Source organism: Chenopodium quinoa, unplaced genomic scaffold, assembly GCF_001683475.1.
Source record: "Chenopodium quinoa cultivar QQ74 unplaced genomic scaffold, ASM168347v1, whole genome shotgun sequence".
NCBI classification, from domain to species: Eukaryota; Viridiplantae; Streptophyta; class Magnoliopsida; order Caryophyllales; family Amaranthaceae; genus Chenopodium; species Chenopodium quinoa.
Genome location: NW_018744626.1, coordinates 1,837,512 through 1,858,487, shown reverse-complemented (window position 1 = coordinate 1,858,487; position 20,976 = coordinate 1,837,512). Strand labels below are relative to the sequence as shown.

General features: G+C 36.5%; 1 protein-coding gene and 1 long non-coding RNA gene across 2 annotated transcripts; both read left to right on the top strand.

The window, feature by feature from the left end:
- The first annotated feature begins 11,035 nt into the window (after positions 1–11,035).
- On the top strand, positions 11,036–13,588 carry LOC110700408. Its single transcript, XR_002507207.1, has 2 exons — positions 11,036–11,589; positions 13,063–13,588. It is a non-coding gene; the product is annotated as an uncharacterized LOC110700408 (long non-coding RNA).
- A 2,603-nt stretch (positions 13,589–16,191) lies between these two features.
- Positions 16,192–18,013, top strand: LOC110700777. Its single transcript, XM_021878373.1, has 2 exons — positions 16,192–17,047; positions 17,132–18,013. Exons 1-2 carry the CDS (start codon positions 16,892–16,894, stop codon positions 17,618–17,620), a joined length of 645 nt encoding a protein of 214 aa, XP_021734065.1. The 5' UTR covers positions 16,192–16,891; the 3' UTR covers positions 17,621–18,013.
- The last annotated feature ends 2,963 nt before the right edge of the window (positions 18,014–20,976 follow it).

Here is a 20,976-nt window from a genome sequence, read left to right as displayed (position 1 = left end):
TTAACAATGATGTTTACAAAATAGATTCTTAATATAAGTACAAGTTACAAAAACAAAAAATCTGATTTTTAGTGGGGGGTCAGGAGACAACTGTCCTCCATTGTATCCCTCCCCTCTGTGGCTCCGTCCTTGTATTAATAATGTCTAACATTCCCATCAAAAAACCAAAAAAAAAAAAAAATCACTGCTAATATTTCAATTGAAAGATCATTGTAAAAATAATATAATTCTCTATACAGTCCGTCTTATGTGCAGCCGGCTATATCGTGTGGCCACTTAAAGTAATTCATATCACATTGATTAAGTAACCCTTGTAATACCGATCGAGTAACCCCTATATAACACTGACCGAGTAACTCTATAACAATGACGAAGTAACCCCTTTAACATTAATTAAATAACCCCTTTACACTAACAAAGTAACCCTTATAGTGAGTGGCCTCACCGTATGGCCAACCACATTGGCCCACATTTTTTTTTTGACCGGCCGCAAAGCAAGATATATTAATCAGAAGACAAAATGTCCATAAGTACATAGGGGGAAACCTCACACGAGGCATGATTTTCCCACACTTGCTCAACGCCAAACGGAACTAGCTTTGCGAGACGATGGGCTACAACATTGCCCTCTCTCTTAACATGAGACCAAACAAAATGCTTAAAAAAACAACAAGAATCTAAAATATCACCAAGAACACTATCTAAATCAGAGAGAAAAGTGGTGCCTTTTGACAGACGAGAGATAAGTGTTTGACAATCACTTTCAAGAATCACATCCTCCATACCGTGTCTCTTCCCCAACTTTACAGCCATCGCCATAGCCTTAGCTTCGGCAATTTCTGGAGGCCACCCTGCTCTTTGCCTACGGACAGCTGCAAAAATAACCTTGCCCTGGAAGTTTCTAGCCACCACTCCCAAGCTCACCCATCCCTCCTCGCTTAAAGACGCATCAACATTAATTTTGAAGACCCCTTCTGGTGGAGGACTCCAAATCTTAGGACTGGCAGCACGCCTTTGAGCAGGTTGGGCATAAATACGAGCACCATAGTTGAGCTGTTCTTCCACCAATTTGAAAACTCGAGCTTGGATCACCTCAGATGGAGTTTCACGCCCCTCGAAGACTTTCAAATTCCTCTCATGCCATAGAACCCATGCAAGAGTTGCAGCTCTACGTTTAAGGGCTTGGTCCTTTGTCTTCCAACTAGCAACAAGATCGCATAAGCTCAGATCATCAAGCTCTACAATAAGTTCTTCGCAGTAGCAGGCTTCCCAGAGAGGTCTCAAGTGTGGGCAGCTAAAGAGGCTATGAGTAGCAGTCTCTTCCTCAACATTACACCAAGGGCAGGCAGCTTCTTCAATCAAATGGCGGTGCTTCAAAAGGCTACGCACAGGTAGAGTACCTGTGCACACTCTCCAGAGAAAGTGTTTGATCTTTGGGGATACATCAAGGCTCCATATCACCACCCACGCAGCATGGAAGGTGTCCAAGTTGAGTCCTTTTCCAAGAATGTAAGCATTGCGAACAGAATAGTACCCATCATTTGAAAACGCCCAGCAAAGCTCGTCAGGCACATTTCGTTTGCTCAGAGGAATTGCTAAGATACATTTCACGTCCCGCTCGTTAAATATTTCCTCAATTTTGCTCAATCCCACTCCATACTTCCTGGCTCAATTAATTCATGCACTTTAGAGACACCATCAAAAGCAGCAGTTGTAGCAAAGCGACCCTCCTCGTCCACTAGCCAAGGGTCTTTCCACACATCAATGCTCGTTCCCCTCCCCACTCTCCAAACTAGACCTTCTTTAACAAGAGCTTTGGCGCTCCAAATACTTCTCCAAGAGTAACTGCAAGAGTACCCCAAAGACGCATCAAGAATTGAACACTTCGGAAAATATTTTGCTTTCATGACTCTCCCAAACAAAGTGTTCTCGCCCCTAATCAATCTCCAAATTTGCCTTCCCAACAAGGCATCATTAAAAACCGAAAGATCCCTAAAACCCATTCCCCCAAAAAATTTTGGGGTGCACATCCAATCCCAACTCTTCCAATGAATTTTCCTCCGCACTCCATCATGCCCCCAGAAAAACCGAGCCATTGATGATTGAATAGAGGATAAGACCGAAGCCGGAAGCTTATAAACGCCCATAAGATATGTTGGAATGGCTTGAATAACCGATTTTAAGAGGATCTCTTTCCCTGCTCTTGAAAGAAGCTTCTCCTTCCACCCTTGAAGTTTTTTCTCGATTCTATCAAGGAGAGCATTGAATATCGCCTTTTTTGACCTTCCGGTAATGGTAGGAATCCCTAAATACTTCTCATGTCTCTCTACTAACCGCATGTTCAGAAGACCCAAAATTTCCTCCCGTTGCTCAGTTCTAACTCCCTTGCTAAAAGAAACCTCTGACTTATCATAGTTAATTTTCTGCCCGGATGCTGCTTCATATTGGTTGAGAACCTCAATTATTCTTGAGCATTCCTGTCTAGTGGCTCTAGCAAAGAATAAACTGTCATCCGCAAAAAGGAGGTGAGAAACCTCGGGGACATTCCGACTAGCCTTGACACCATGAATTTCTCTACTATCAACTTTATTCTGCAACATACTAGAAAAAGCATCAGCAACTAGAATAAAAAGATACGGGGACAACGGATCACCTTGTCTTATTCCTCTAGATGGGGAGACAGCCCCACATACATCTCCATTGATAACAAAAGAATAAGACACCGATGTAACACAGTCCATAATCAAATTCACCCAACTCCCATCAAAACCCATAGTGAGAAGCAGCTTCTTTAAAAAGCCCCATTCAACTCTGTCATAGGCCTTACTCATATCCAGCTTCATTGCAATGTGACCTCTGCGCCCCTTATAACGATGCTTCATAGTGTGAAAAATTTCAAGAGCTATGAGAGCATTATCCGTGATCAATCTACCCGGGACAAAGGCACTCTGATTTTCCGACACCACACTAGGGAGAATATTTTTTAATCTCATAACAAGAGCTTTTGAGACTAGCTTATACAAAACATTACACAGACTTATAGGCCTAAATTCTGACATATTAGTGGGATTTTTAACTTTGGGGATCAAAACAATGTTAGTTTTGTTTACATTGCACGGGAAAGGGGCCCCATGTAAAATATTGCTAACAAAACTAAATACATCATCACCAATAATATGCCAAAAACGTTGATAAAAGATAGCGTGCATACCATCCGGGCCAGGAGCCTTACAAGGTTGGCCCACATATAACTGATATAAGACTTTGTGTTCTCTATATTATAGGAAAGATTGTTATATATTCCCGAGTGTATCGTACGCCTAACTAACTCAATATTAATTTTTAATTTTTTACTTTATATTTGATGATTAACAATTATAAAAATAAGAACAAAATACTTATGGCCTTTAAAAGCATACGATACACCCGGATATATATCATAAATTCCAATATTACGGAGTATATAAATATTTTAAGGCAACTATACAAATTATAAATCGTGACAGAATGACAATAAAAATCACACATGCATGTGTTATTTTATGTTTGTCAAAAAAAAAATGTTTTTCTTTTCTCCTATTCCTACACCGCTACACATATTGACATATGCAAGTATGCAACGATGTTTTGGTTTTTCCCCCTCGTACGCACCAAAACCCGTAACACGTGTATTAAAATTTTGGTTAAGCCGAAACCCCAATAATTATCTAGCAGCCCAACATGCAGCTCAAAAATTACTTCATGGATGACAACACAATTGGTCTTAGGTGCATCCTTATGCACCTAAGATAGGTGCAACAAGGAAAGGCCTAAAAATCTAGACAACATATCCACAATCCGTCAAAATCAACACTACACTCTACAAAATGAACATGTAGTAAAAAAAATGAACATGAAAAAAATGAACATTTAATAATAAAAAATGAACACGTAAAAAAAATGAACATTTAATACTTATAATGCATATGTTTCATAATCATATTATTTTTTATTTCTTCAAATTTTTATGTTCATAATTAAATGCATTATATTAATAATAATATTTTATATGTTCATATATAATTTCAAATATTCATAATGTAAATATGTGTTGTTCATGAAATATTAATTAAATCTGTTTATGCAAATGTCGTCTTTCTTAAATGTTTATGGTCATATTATTTTACATATATATTCACATTTTAAATTCTTATATTCACTTTAAGAAAACCAATACTTACGTTCATATTGTGAAATGTTATGTTCACTTTCTGAAATGCATAACTTCATATTTTTTATACCTATGTTCGCTTTCTGAAAAGATAATGTTCACATTTAAGGGAACCTATGCATATATTCATATTATGCATGATTATGTTCATTGATAAAAAAAATGCAAAAAATCAGATAAAATTCAATTCATTAGAATTAAGAAAATCATATACTACCTCCGTTAACATTTAGTTGCAACTTTAGAATATTTTATGTCTCTCAAATAATACCCCAAAGTTGCAATTAAATGTTAACGGAGGTATTATAACCTAATCAATCGAAGTTAATCACAAAGTCACCACATAAGAAATCGAAAATCACACATATTCATGCCTATGTTCATTTTCTGAAGAGCTAATGTTCATATTTTTTATACCTATGTTCACTTTCTGAAAAGCTAATGTTCATTTGTGCTGTTGGTACACCTATTTCTAGGTGCATGAGTGTGCACCTAAGAATATGCCCATGGCCACTTTACACTTGGACCCAAATTACAAGACTGATTGATCTCGTTTGAATAATATTGCAATAATAGAACTTTCATAGTATTCATCACTCGTGTTGAATATCAAATGATCAGAGCTGTCAAAAACCTACCCGAACTGGTGAATCTGAACCGTTTTGAACTGTTCCGAAAAGAAGTCGAACCGCTAAGAACCTGTTATTTTAAAATCGTAAACCGACCCGACCGGATTTTTAAAAAGCTGAAACTGAACCGATCCAAATGTTTGAGAACCGTTAATGAACCGTACCCAATATCAAGTCGAACTGATACAACCAGAAACCTAGAACAACCCGAACCGATTACTTTTGAACCCGATAGCAACCTGACCCATTATAAACCGAAACCGTTTAAACCCAACAAAAACCCGATAAACCCAAATCGTTTACAACCTGTAACTAGTTAGGATTTAACCGTTTATAACCCGTGATAAGTTATGAACGAACCGTTTACAAACCGTAATTGGTTATAACCGAACCGTTTATAATCCGTAAGTCCGTAAACTGTTATGATCGTAGAATTATTTTTTTCTCTTTTTTTAGTATATTTTATCAATAATAAAACAAAAGGGTTTAATTTGAATTATAAAGTATATATATTGAAGAGGTTTGGAATTTTGATGTCATTAAAACTCTTATGCTACAACATTATCGTCCTCTAACGAGTAATGACTTATGGAACATTATATTGTATTAAAATAATTAAAAATCTAAATCAAAAGCTAGCTTTAGATTTGTTAGTATTATTTGATCCTTAAAATCATTATACAAAAAGGGAGATAAAGTTAAACAACTAATTAATACTGCGTATGATCTACTGAATAACTAATTAAAGAATATTGAGGATATAATAGACGATATACGTTAACGAAATTCGTTTAAAACTGGAAAAACTAGTAGTCAAACCGACTAAGTTCAACTTGAACCGATTACAACCCGACCCGATTAGGACCCGATATGTGTTGATTCAAAACCCGCTTTAAATTGACAAACCCCATTTTTAAACCGACCGAAATTAACCCGAACCGATTATGATCCGAACCAATTATAACCCGACCCGATTAGATTCCAACCCGAAAAAAACTGTAATTAAAATAAACCAAACCGAATTGACCCGAAATTATTTAAAACCGACCCGAACTGACCCGTTAAAAACCGACCCGTTACAAACCGAAAACCGATAAACCGAACCCAAAACTGAACCGAAAACCCGATTGACACCCCTACAAATGATTTATACGTTAAGTAAAATGTAGTCGTGTGGAATTTGTTAGATTTGTTTCATAAAATACATTTACAATATCAACTTTTTATAAATTTTACTCTTATAGTCTTATACAATTATAAATATTTGGAAAAATTGATAAAAATAATCCCAACTTTGGTTTATTTTTAAATAATCCGAACTTTGGGGGCCATCCGCTCAAAATGGCCCACCAGGTCACTCAACCTGTTATAATAGGTTTAGGTGACACATGTCACCACGTGATTAGTTGAAAATTAAAAAATTAAAAAATGCCTTGTCCAGCCCTAGCCCCCGACCACCCACACTACCACCACCCTCGCCACCACCAATCAGCCTTTTCCCCATCCTGACCACCCTCAATGTCGACGACGGCGCCCCTACCCCTGTTCGCAATCTTTCCCCCCAAATCACCAATAATCCACCACCGCAAAACACCAATCTGCATCCTCACCTTGAAATCTAAAAAAAATGAAAAAAGCCTCCTAGCTCTATCGTATAAACCCCCAGCCACCCCTCCCCGACCCTCCGAATCCTAGCGACTAGGGCTTTCGAGGGAAGGTAGTTGCGGCAGGGGGTTTGTACAGTAGGAGAGAAGGTTTTTAAGATCTCGACATTGGGTTGGTGGTGGTTGTTTCGGTACGCGATCGAGTTGAGGAAGGCGGAGGGAGCGTCACCGGCAGCTCGTGGTAAGGAATCTGGGTACGGCGTAGAATGGGGGTAGGTGAGTGACATGGCTGGGTGGTCGAAGGGCTACCGGAATCTATCGTGGGTGGTTGTTGGTGAGACGTAGGATGTGGGTGGGTGAGGCTAGTTCTTTACTTTTTGTTTTTAGTTTTCTTTTTTTTTTTTTAGAAAAAAAATTATATTTCAACTAATCGGGCGGTGACACGTGTTACTAAAATCTAATTAAAAAAAAAATTACCTCCTTAACAAGTTACTGGTCACTTTAGACCATTTTGAGCGGATGACCCCCAAAGTTCGGATTATTTAAAAATAATCCAAAGTTGAAATTATTTTGAGCGAATCGGCAAAAATTAGGATTATTTTTAGCAATTTTTCCTAAATATTTAACATATAAAATGTATTTTGAGATGTGTTATTTCATCCTTGTTACAAATTATTGGAACAGAGGAAGTATAACCCATGGGATTGTGATTTTCCCTTTAAAAGACTTAAATAAACTAAGGGTGAGGCTAAAACTAGTGTCCTTTTAAGCCGATTTTAAACTTGTTAAGTTTGTACTTGCGTTTTAGGCATGAATTTTCGAAAATCATTGACCATTTGTATTTTTCTACTAGTGATTGTATTAGTTGCTCAGAGTAATTAAGCTATAATTGCTAGGCTAATAGCCTTTTGGACTTTAATGAGTACAAATTTCATTGAGTAAAGCTAAGCAAAATTGCTAGGTTATATTCGATCCTTGTGTACTATGTATACGAAGACAGTAAAGCTAAGCAAGTAGTATAATTTTGTAATGAATTCAATATAATAGCGATTAGCGAAACGAAAAAAATTAAATAATTCATGTTCTTGATAATTCAATTTTGATAAATCCGCTCAAGAGATCCTTATTAAAAAAGGAGATGGTTTACGATATGGGTTCTTCTACTACCAAAATTCTTTCATAATTGACAAAAAATATACTTAATTATTTTAATGTATTGTCTTACGATTGATAAATTATTGGTTCGACTAATTATATCTGATAAGAGTGGTTCATTGAGAGTCACTTTAATGCATGAGTTAACCCAACACATGTTGCGATGTTCATTAACCAAAATCAGGGCGCTACTACAACATGTTTTGCATATACTCTATGCAATCTCTTAACTTTTATTTACTTATTAAAATGGTGCGTTCATTATTTTAATATGTTGTTTTAATAAAGATTATTTATGACTTGTAGCCTAATAACAAAAGATGCGAATTATTTATGTCTTGTCAAAAAAAGATGCGGATTGAAAGATTATTCTTGGATTTTACATCCACTGCATGGAGACTTTAATCCTACAAACTTTTAAATAGATCTGGTTTACACTAATTTATTGTGGACCACTTATAATAGAGATACTATGGTCGTTTTATATATTTAAAAAAAGTCACTATGTTAAAATAATGGTCATTATGTTAAAATAAAAGTGATTGTGTTTCATAAAGGTCATAAGAGATAAAAAAATTTAAACGAAAATTTTAAAATACTGGTCACTAAGTTAAAAATAGGATCACAACATCATACTTTAGGTTTGCAACAATATTAAAAATCACACAAATTTTATTAAAAGTTACTATGTTAAAATTAAGGTTACTATATTTAATATTAGGGTCACTATATTCAATACAAAGTCAGTTAACGAACTTCACTATCATCAACTATGTATGAATATATCTAAACCTGACTTGGCTATTCTTTCAAAAAAAAAAAGTTGACTTGGTTGATGAGTGCATGTGACTATACATGCAAATGGTTCAAACTAAGAAAATACATTACTAACAAACCACAAAGTTCTTATGCTATATTTAATTACTTTTTTTAAAAAAACAAACATAAACTACAAGTCTATCTACACTTGAACTACAATAGAGATCATTTACAGAATTGAACCCCGAATCCGAATTAGCTAAAAGGGTAATTGAAATCAAAAAAATAATATAATATAGTACTTCTATATATTATTTTTAATAGTATTGAATGTTGATGATATTCTTATGTCCGCGCACACGTGTATATAAAGGCTATTATAATACTAGGCTAGTATAATACGAGTATAAAAAAAGATGTATGTCTAAAAAAAGGTGATGCATTTAAAAAAAATAGTCGATTTAGAAAAATGTTGCTTTAAAAAAAAAAAAAAAAAAAAACCAAGGGAGTATCTTTGTTACTTTTTAATAGCAACTTTTTTAATTTTTACCCAATTTTCACTAGAGGTGGGAATGGGTTTAAGACCCGGCCCAGTTAGACCCGATCGATATATTAGGGTATATATGGGTCTAAAAAGTTTAGACTCATACTCTGACCTAGATATGGCCATTGAATCTGGGTTCTTATATTATAATACCTCCGTTTCAGGTTATATGCAACGATTTGACATAAAGCAGAGAGGAAAAATGTCTAATCGTTGCACATAACCTGTAACAAAGGTAGGAGAATCTTGATTATGAAATGGAGAATTCCTAGTGCTATCATATAAAATGGATGATTTAATGGACAAAAGGTAGACTTGCTGCATGCTGCAACTTTGTTTTTAATAATTTTTTCAGTTTAAAATATGCATTTTGTTTATGAACTAGTAGTTTAATACTCCCTCCGTTTTTATCTACTTGCTTCATTTTCTTATTGGGAAAACTTTTACAATATTTAATTAATTTCTCTCACAAAGTGGACCCAACAATATTAATTTCATATTTTCTCTCCTTCAATTCTCTCCACTACTTTTGGATTTTTACATTTTTTTATTCTTCCACCAACCCAATTACCTCTATATTTTATTACTTTCTTCAATTTCTCCTAATAAAACTCCGCGCATGGAAAATTGAAGCAAGTATTTAAAAACGGAGGGAATAGTATGTTTTTTAATTAATGTATTTTTTTTAATATGAAGTTTATTTTGATATGTACTATGCGTCAAGATTGTTTAACGTATCTAGTTTTATAGTCACACAAGTAATATGATAGTTAAAATATATAAATAATATAAGCTAAGTGATTAAAAAATATATATATAGTTAAACTCATTTTGAACCCATATTAGACCCGAGACCTATTAGACTCGGTGGATCTGGGTCTGAGTTTGATTGCCATCCCTAATTTCCACTTTTTGCTTTGATTGAATTCATGTAGGTTTTTTAAGATCCATTTAATACATGATACATATTCTTCAAAATATTAATTTTTTATATTTTGCAGTTTACTTTTTTATTTGGTCCTAAAAGTTACATAGTATTAAAGTTGATATTACAAGTTCAAATTTGAGAAATAAATATGAGTTAGTTAGTCTATGAATTTTTAGGTAATTAAACAGTTAAACACCATTGATCATCACTTAGCTAAGTTAGTTGCTTTTGGTGTTGAACAAGTTTGGGCTAATCATTGTCCTTGTGAGGTTAGCCCATATGTTTTGATGGACTCATTGTCTCTTGATTAATCTCATGGTTATGTAGTTTCAAAAATAAAATAAAATAGCTTAATTGCTATGAATAGTTGATTGTGTATTCCTTTAATCAACATTATTAATCTTGTATCATTTGTTTGATTTTTTTTTTTTTTTGACAAAATCATTTGTTTGATCAGATTGAACATGAAACGAAAGAGAGAAAAAAAAAAAAAGAAAAATGGGCCCTCGAAATTTCATACTCCTATGGGTTTTTACGTGTTGTTAGTACGCAACGAGCCAACGAGTAATTTATTATGTCCAGCAACATTGAGCTAGAAATCTAGAATGGTCTCTTTGACTCTTTGGTATGATTGACTTGACCCTCTTTTACAGAATACTATGTACTACTTCGTATTTTTTTTTTTACAAGACCGTATTTTTTCTACTCCGTATTACAGAATAGAAGTAATATCGTTCTTTCAAAAAAAAAAAAAAAAAAAAAAGTAATATTGTACCCCGTATTTTTCTTCTTTTTATTTTTTGACAAGACAGTATTTTTTCTACTAACTCCGTTGATAGTCTCTCATGGACAATTTTCACAAGAATTAATAAAACATAAATAAGAAGTACTTCCTCCGTATTTTAATAAGAATTATAATTTGACCAAACACACATGTCGAAGCACGACTTTGACCATTAATTTATCTAATCATATATTAACAAAATCATAGAAAAATTGATATTATGAAAGTATACTTTATAACAAATCCAACAATGTATTATACAATAACATTTGTTTTTTATATATAAGTAAATTATCATCCAACTCATTATGTGAATAGTGAAAAAGGTCAAATTGTAACACTTATTAAAACACGGAGAAAAAAGTAGTAAAAGTACATTGAAAACAAATTCACATTGGGTATGCAAAAAAGTAGAGAGACAAAGTAATAAAACTACATAGAAAAGCAAACTTTACATAGAAAATGTAAATTTGCACAAATATTGTTGTAAATTGGAGAGAATTTTGATTAAAAAAAAATAATAATACTCCGTATTAATGATACTTGAAAAAAGAGCAAATAGGACTATTATTTTGGAGTTCATATAAAAGTTGGGTACTCAACTTTGGGCTTTGTTGCAAATTAGGTACTCAACTTTCAATATTGACAAATTAGGTACTATGACCTGCCTAAATCTTCTTTTCCGGCAAGTAACCTACACTACCAGGTTACCAGGCCATATTGCATTCTATTAAATAAAAAAAAAAACTAAACTAACTTAACCTTTTTCTCTCTCCTCCTTTTCTCTATTCCTCCATTAACAAACCTCCATTTATTTTTCAATTTTGCAGTAATATTTTTAACATTTCTACTTTTGCTCTTTGCACTTTATTATTGGTGCAATTCGAATTTTTTTTTTTTTTAATATTTAATTTTGGAAATTTTCGAGAATTTTTTGCTGATGATCGAATTACAACTGGCACAATTTTTGGTGGAGGTAAATTTCTTTGTTTCTTTATTTTAATCATTGAAGATGCAAAATTGATTTAAATGGTTACTGAGCATTTGAATTTTAGTAGGTAGGTTGTCTGGGATATAGAATTGAAATGAAAAGTATTTTATTTTTGGTTAATGTTTTTAGTATATGGGAGATTTTGAATTGCCATTTATGTAGAAAAAATCAATTTTTTTTTTCTTTGACTACCACCACAGCACCACTACATCCACACCCCCACGAAATTTCCACCTCCATGAAACCCAGGCCCACAGATCCGACCACCCTCACAAAAAACCCACAAATTCAACCACCCCCATGAAAGCCCTCAAAAATCCGACCACCTTCACGAACCCAGACCACCACCCTCACGAAACCTAAACTAACACCCTTGCGAAAAACACCCTCATAATTCCAACCAACCTCACAAAAACAAAAGCCACGAAACGGACTCACGAAACCCCCCACAAATTCAACGGAAACCACTACGAAAATCCCACAAATCCGACGAAACCCACCTTGATTCAGTTTCTTTAAGGTTGGAGAGAAAGAAAGTTGAGCTAAAAGAGGTTGAATAGGAGAGAGAAAGCTGGGAAAAGATGAATTTTTTGGTTAATTAATTCAATTGAAGTTTAATTTTTTTTTTAAAAAAAATTATTAATGCTTGGTAACCTGTTGTTAAAGGTTAAAATTCAGCCAATACCCAAGTTCAATACCCAATTTGCCACAAACCAAACTTGAGTACCCAATCTACTACATTGAGCAAAGTTCAGTACCTACTTTTTATATTTACTCTATCATTTTGAGATTTAAAATTGGTCGTAAAGGACTATCAATAAGGGACAGAAAATATTTTTCTTTGTTTTGTCTTTTTTTTAAAAAAAAAATTGTTTTATTTTTCTTTGTCATTCACTTTGTTTTATTCTATTCTAATATAGGTATATCACTTTTATCGTCTTACTCTTAAAATAATTACACTTTTTTACATACTCTTTAATTTTTGGGTTTTTCTAAATTATGCCCCCCAAGTTCTTTGGTTTCTAAGCTGTACGCCTGTACCCATGCTATTTCAAAGATATAATTGTGCCCTCCACCATGAGCTAATAGGCATATGAACAACGTAGAGGTGGGCATCGTGTTGTGTCAGGCCACTACGGGCCGTGCCTAGTGGTGGCTCGTGTCGCGCTTATTTTGGCGAGTCGCGCCAAGCCACCATTTCGCACACCCCTACCATGGCATGGCACACGTGATTGGTGTGTCGTGCCGGACCAGTCACCGTGTCGCCCATGTTTTTTTTTTATTTAACAAAAATCTATATATATTTAGAACAACTTTTAAAATGGATACACTATTTAAATAAATAATTTAATTTATGTGTATGTTATTTTATTATTATATTATTATTGTTCTTTTTATTATTCTTATTTTATTTATTATAGTTCTTTATTATTTTTATTAATAATTTATTTGAAACAGCGAATGAGTAGCCGTTTTGCACGGGTTGTGGCGTGCCGCGTGTCATGCTTGGCCATGCCATGTGTCTTGCTCGCGAGCCAAAGTGTCGTGCCGTCCGCGGGTTCTTGTTGTGTCTGTGCCGAATTTTTGAAATCGTGTTCATGATACGGCCCACGACCCACTCCTTGATCACCATGCCGTGCCGTGCCATTTTTGTGCTACGCCAGTGCTGCCCACGGGCCGACCCGGCCCATACCCATCTGTTTCTGCAGGAATCCGATAACCCGAATCCAAGATCCGAAGCTCGAATATATGACCCGTTCTGCTCCTATCGGCCAAGTAAGAACCTGCACAAAGAGAAGAGATGAGCTAGCCCCGGGGTGAATCCGGGGATAACCACTCCAAAGATTAAGTCAGCAAGTGTTTATAGAAGAAAGATGATTTATAGAGAGAAAGTAATGAGAGAGAGAGAGAGTAGTGAGAGAAAGAGTGTAATTAATGATCTCTCTCTTATGAAGTAAAACCAGATTATTTATAGGTTTACTAAGTAACAGATGGCAGTTTAATAAGTAACATAATTTCTGCCACGTGTCAAACGCGAGCACGACACGTGGCAGCTACTTACATGCCGATATGTATAATTTATACAGAAATGTCGATATTAACAAAAGCTATTTGATGAATCGAATTCAAATAGTATGTCGGTCTGTCATACCATATCGGCCCATAATGATTTCCGTTATGTAGATATTTCCCCATACAATTAGCCCCCCGAGTGGGGACGTTTGATCAGATGATCTAACGTGGTCACTTGTTATTAGTATTCTCATTTGATTCGATTTGAGTTATAATGTGACTGGCAAACAATGTTTACCGTAATTATATGTAGGCTAGGAGCAAAAAACTTCGTTTTCCCCCCCAAGTAACCTTGTTTGCCGTTAGCAAACAAGGTTTACTTTAATTATACTTAGGCTGGGAGCGAAAAACTTCGTTTTTCCCCCCAAGTAACCTTGTTTGCCGCTAGAAAACAAGGTTTACTTTAATTATAGTTAGGCTGGGAGCGAAAAACTTCGTTTTCCCCCCAAGTAACCTTGTTTTCCGTTAGCAAACAAGGTTTACTTTAATTATAGTGGCTTTAAATTTTAGGCGGGAAAATTGTATAAGTAGAGGACACGTGTCGATGATCTAACGATTTATTTTTTAAATTAACATTTTGTTCTAACCGTTAGATTTCTGACTAGGTGTCATATCAAACGTCACCTTTTCAACTTCCTTTTTAACTTCTCTTTCCTCTTTTTTTTTTTTACTTTTCACATTTTCATATCTCCTTCACAAAAAGTTGCGAATTTTATCAGAGAAAGCTGCGATCTTTGTTTGGGATAACCGCAATTGGGTCTTGCTGGACTTATCGCATTACTGAAGCATCTAATATTCTTCTTTGCGTCGTCGCTGCCATCAAGTAGTTTAAGGTATTTTAAAGATTTCAATTTCAATTTGCATGTGTTGGAATACATTCGTTGTTTGCCCATTTTTTAGTTTTTAGTTGGTTTATTAAATGTCCAATAATAATACTGAAGAACAACCCCCCCCCCCTTAGTACTGTTAGGCGGCGTCTTATTAGGCAGTCTTTGGGAAAAGATCTCGGCCATAACAAAAGCGGAGTTTCATCTTTGTCTGATAATATTGACGACCCTTTTCAGCCGTTATCAGAGAAAAAGCAAAAGGAGGCTTTTTACCGTCATAAAATACTAGCGGATTGTGAAAAGGCACGACGCCCTACCAATCCTAACAATCATGAGGACGTTGAGGTTCTTGAAATTGAACCTGTTAGCATCCAGTATCATTTGCGGAGTTTTGCCGACAAACCTGATTTTGATCAATACGGAACTAACGTCGGAAATATTCATATCAGAACCTCCAGTATGCCGAGATCTAAGCCGACTGACAACCCATCTCAGACTGCTGAGGGTGTAGCGAGGCCTAATGTTGAGGCTGAACCAAGCTCTAGGCTTGAGCCAAGCAAAAGGCCTGGCCAAGCACAAGTTATAAGCTCTTCTAGCTCTGAGTCTGAAAGAGGTTCGAAATCTCCTGTTCACGATTCCGCTATCAAATCTGTGTTAAATGACGACGATGATAGTGATGAAGAAGTAAATCAGGGCGATAACACTGAAAGCCCTGAGAGAGCCGAAATGATTGATCTTATGGCTCAAGTTACCCATGAGGAAAGTTTAGATGAGGAGTATGAGTCTGAAACCGATGAGGTTGATTTCCGACAACCTCTTATCTTACCCTCTAACAGTAAAGTTGCTGAGGCTAGCGTTAGCAAGGTTTGGCTGAAATTGGCCAAAGAAAAGGAATATTGTCGTAAGGCAAAAATATTTTATGGTTTGCCGGATGGGTATGAGTTAATACTTCCACCACCTTCTGCTACTGTTCTTGATTGTCCTGATGGTCATATTGCCATTTATGCCAACACTTTGAATTCGGCCTCCGATTTCCTCTTCATCCTTTTATTGCTAAAATTTTTAAGGCATGGAATGTATGCCTGGTACAAGTTACTCCTCCTACTATTCATGCCGTTATTGCTCTAGTTTGGGTTTTGCTGTATAAAAATTTTCCGTTAACTTTGAACTTGTTTAGGAGGTTAATAACTTTGAAACGTGATGGACAATCTGAGGGTTGGTGGTCGTTGTATACGCCCTCTCACAAGTTCACTGTAAACCCTAAGTTGTCAAGTTGTAAAGGTTGGCAGGATAAGTTCTTTTTCATGAGTGTTCCGGAAGATTTTCCTATCAGGAGAACTTTTTTTCGGCCTCATCCTTGTTTCGGCCATATTGCCGAGAGAGAGCTTGGCCCTCAAGAACAGAAGCCCTGTGGTTACTTTGACGCCGTTAGGGCCAATATCGGTGGAAAAACTCGTGTTGTTCCGAAAGTGTGGTTGCCAAATGTAAAGTACATTTTGAACAACGCACCACTATCTTATATCGGTTTATGTCGGACTAACGCTTATGGTACTAACCTTATATAAATTATTGTTATTCTGTACGTTGTCAGTACTTACGCATTAATATGATACTTTTGTTGGTATTACTTATACAGATATGGTTTTTAACGGTTTATACTTATTAATGATCTTTGACATGTAGGCCCACAGAAGTTGGACAAGGCAGCCCTCGGCTTATCACCTGACGACAAGAGAGTGGTGTTCCGTTGTCCCCTATCTCCAAGACCGGCATTAGAAACCTTCACTTCTTTCTGCTCACGTGCCCCTACACGTAATCCTAAAAGAAGAGCAGAAGAGATGGCTGATGAGAATGTGAGAAGAAATCGGCGTCTGACCTCATTGGCTAACAGACGCGGTGGTAGTGTTCCTACGTCTCTACAAGAAAGGAAGATGAGCCGGCATCAAAGCGGTCAAAGACCGACACTGAACAGCCAAAGGCTCCATCACCACCTAAAACTTCTGCTCCCGAAAAAACAGTTTCGGCAGTGGCAACAACCAATGAAAATGCCGAAAAGGTGTTTGAAGATCTTACTGTGTCTCCTGTTCCTCAACAGGTAATAAACTTGGTATATAAAAATTTACTTGTGATAACGGCCGAAAATAAAATTTTTATTATATCGTTATTATTATTTTTATTATTTTTACTAACTTATTTTCTATTAGGAAACTGTTCCCATTTCTGCTGAACCTCAACAGGTCGGTCCTGTCAATTCCGATACAAGTATTCCCGGTATTACTTATCGGGGTGGAAAGTGGATTGAACACGTTGAAGGAAAGGTTCCAGATGAGGTTCTGAATAGAGTAAGGGCTCCTGAGGGTCGTTCTCGTGATCAATGGCGGCCTGAAATGGACGTCTTCTGTAATGAATCCATTTTCACTGATGACCCTCTTCGGGGTGGAAATCTGGGATATCGGCTGCTACGAAATGTTTCAACTCCAGTTGATAGGCCGTCTGGACAGATCGGCCCAGTTGCAGCCCAACATATGCATGATCTGATGAGGGTATGTAGTTATAATTTACTATGTATCCATTTTTTTTTAATTAAGACACATGGCTTATATCTTTTATATTGCACTTTTTTATAGGCGGTTGCTTCTGGAACAGAGTTGGTTGAGATGTATAGATTCTATCAGGATAAGTATCATCAGAACATATCTAACCAACAATCTCTGGAGACAGCTTTAAAGAATGCCAAAAAGGCTTTTGATGGAATTAAGCTGATAAAAGCGAAAGATGATGCCGAATTGTCATCTCTGCGCGAGAAAGTTGAAAAAATGAAAAATCTTGAAGAGGAGATAAAGGATCTTAAATCTCAGCTTGAAGATAAGAACGCCGTGAAGGATAAACTTTCCATTGCGCAGAGTGATCTTTCTAAGGCTAAGGAAACAATCGGCAACCTAGAAGGCCAGCTGCAAAAAATGGAAGCCGATAAATCTGGGGTACGGCAAAGGGCGGTTAGCCGTTATTTGTCATCGGCTGAGTTTTGCAGTAAACTACAAGATCGTTTTGATGGTGGTTGGACTGCTGCTCGGAGATGTGCTGCTCATGCTATCGGCCTAAAACAAGAAGACTAGGCTAAGATTGAAATAGCATTTAATAATGATGCTCACAAGACACCTTCTGGATTCGAGCAACAGGAGTTCTCAGACGCAAATATCTTTAATCTTGCTCCTCCTGCTGATATCGGCGTTTTCGACCCTAAGATTTTGGATTCTCCTGAACCTGAAAACAAAACGGCTTAAAGGGGCGGGCAGCCATCACCATCATCATCTTGCGGCTCTTGTGTTATGGGGCCTTACTCATTGTAATTTCTATTTTGGTTGTGTACTTTTAGAAAACTTGCTTTTGACAATGCTATTTTATCGGCATATACCCTTTTGTGGTGATATCTGTCGATCTTGTTTTAGCTTTGCCAAAACATCGTTTCTTTCATAACATTATGTTTGTATATCTTTAATGTATTTACGTTTTTATGCGGTTCTTTTAAATGTTATAACTGTCTTAGTTTTAACTTTTATTGGTTTTAATTATTCAATTCATAATCGATTTACTTTACACAACTCGTACGTTATACTTGTAAGCATAAGGATATCGACATAGCCCCTTATTAAGACTGTAATATCGGGCGTAGTATAGCCCCTTATTCTTCCCCGCTTAGTGCAGACATCATTTTCATGATGTATGTACTTACATCTTTTTGTATACGATGATAGTTTATGTTTTGTAACTCAGTGGTCACTTGTGAAATTCAACTATATAATAGTTTCGCAAGTACCCTTATCGGCGATCATGTTTCAGCTGCGCCTCATGTCGGCGCATATTGTATAATGATTTGGCCGGATATTATATTGAACCAACAACCTCGTGATTTAACGAATACAACTAATCAGGTTGTAAGAGCGTTATCGTCACGGAAGTGGTTTTTGGCTGTCCATCCCAATTAACGTTGGTCTGTTAATTGGAGGATGCCTTTACACACAAATTGTAGAGTATATCATTGCATCTGACTTTATTTATCATCACTATCATACAAAGTACTTTAACTCGACTTTTACATTATACATAGTATTTCTTAAGAACTATAGTATTCCAGACATTCTTCAGTGGCTTTCCGTCTTCAGATTCCAGATAGTATGATCCTTGCATTACCATGTCTCTTATTCGATATGGACCTTCCCAGGTAGCTGTTAACTTTCCATCTTCATTCCCCTTTCCTGTTGCTGATGTTCTTCTTAACACCAAATCTCCGACAACTAGTGGTCGGTGATTAACTCTCTTATTATAGGCCCTTGACATTCTGTTTTTGTATGCGACCAATTTAACTGCCGCTTTTTCCCTTACTTCTGGTAAAAAATCTAACTGTTGTCGCAGCAATAGATCATTTTGCTCTTCGCAGTGGTGCTGTATTCTGAATGTCGGCAGATCGACCTCGGCGGGTATAACGACTTCTGTTCCAAAAACCAAATGGAAAGGGGATTCTCTTGTTGCTTCTTTAACTGTTGTTCTGTTCGCCCATAAGATCTCTGGAATTAAATCTGCCCGTAACCCTTTAGCATCTTCGACCTTTTTCTTTATTGCCATTACTATCTGCTTATTAGCTGCTTCTGCCTGGCCGTTAGATTGCGGATGGAAAACTGCTGCATATGCAAATTTAACTTTGTAAATTGTCAGCAAAGTTTTTACAGGCTTACAATCAAACTGCGATCCATGGTCAAAAACCATTGCTCTCGGAAGGCCAAATCTTGTAAAGATATTTTTCCAAATGAACTTTCTAACTTCTGCTGCCGATATTGTTGTTACTGGTTCTGCTTCGATCCATTTGGTGAAGTAATCTACACCCACCAGTAGGAATTTTTGATTTCCAGTTGCCGACGGAAAGGGTCCAATTATATCCATCCCCCGTTGTGCAAATGGTACTGGATTCAATATCGGCGTTAAATCATTTGGTGGCCGGTTCAGAATAGGTGCGAACTTTTGACATTTTTCACACTTTTTAACATAAGAAGAAGCATCTTCATTCATTGCTGGCCAATAATATCCTCTTTTCATTATTTCTCTTGAAAGAGCTCGTGCCCCTAGGTGATTTCCGCAAGTTCCTTCATGAATCTCTTCTATTAACCTTGTAGATTCTTCAGATGTTATACACCTTTGTAATGGGAACGAGAACCCTCTTTTATAGAGTTGTCCCTGGTACAGTATGAACCATACGCTATCTTTTTTGATTTTTCGAGCTTCTTCTTTCTGTATCGGCAAAGCCCCTGTCAGCAAGTATGTTAGGATTTTGTCATACCATTGCTCCCCTAGCTGAATGCAATGAACGGCCTTTGCCGACTCGCCTATGCTTCTCTGCTTCAGAACCTCTACCATAACAGTTCTTTCCAAGTCATTAAAACTTGAAATGGCTAGCCTTGCTAGAGCATCAGCTTGCGAATTTTGTGCTCTCGGCACCAATTGAACTTCAAAATACTGCAGTTGGGCTGTAAGCTCATTTATTTTTTCCAGATATTTTATCATCGCCAGCTCTCTTGCTTCATATTCCCCACGAAACTGACTGGAAACCAATTGTGAGTCAGTTTTGAGAACTAACCTTTTTGCATCTGCCGCTATAGAAAGCTGAATGCCCGCAATTGCTGCCTCGTATTCAGCTTCATTATTTGTTGCTTTGAATTTGAACTTCAAGGCATACTAAAAAACTTCTCCATTCGTGGCTGTTATCACAATACCGGCTCCAGATCCCATTAAGGTTGCTGAACCATCTACTGATACCTGCCATGTCCCCAATTCTTCCTCCTCATCTTTGTAGGAGGTTTCTACAACAAAATCTGATAGAGCTTGTGCTTTTATTGACACCCTGGGTTTGTAATACAGCTCATACTCCGATAATTCAACAACCCACTTCAATAACCTTCCTGATGTATCCATTTTTTGCAATGATTTTTCCAATGGATGATTCGTAAGGATTTCTATTGGATGTGCATCAAAATAAGGTCGTAATTTTCTAGCAGCAATTACGACAGCAAAGGCCATTTTTTCTATCACCGGATATCGTCGCTCAGCAGCATTAAGGACATGGCTGACAAAGTATATCGGCATTTGTTGCTTGGCCCTCTCAACTATCAAGACTGAGGCCACTGTTTTTGGTGACGCCGAAATATATAACTGTAAGCATTCTCCCGGCTCCGGTTGTGCTACCGTTGGGAGAGACTTCAAATGGTTTCTTACCATCTCTAAAGCATCAGCTTGATCTTTTCCCCACTCAAATGATTTGTTTTGCCACAGAACCACAAAAAACGGAAGCGCTTTATCTGCCGATTTGCTAATGAAGCGCGTTAAGGCTGCCATTCTTCCTGTTAATCTCTGAATGTCTCGAATTGATTTAGGTTGTTTCATTTCAAGAAGAGCATTAATCTTATCAGGATTTGCATCAATG

Coding starts and splice junctions, on each gene's coding strand:
- LOC110700777 (XM_021878373.1), top strand. CDS start 16,892: ATGGACGTCTTCTGTAATGAATCCATTTTCACTGATGACCCTCTTCGG. Junction 17,048..17,131: donor ATATGCATGATCTGATGAGG/GTATGTAGTTAT, acceptor ACTTTTTTATAG/GCGGTTGCTTCTGGAACAGA.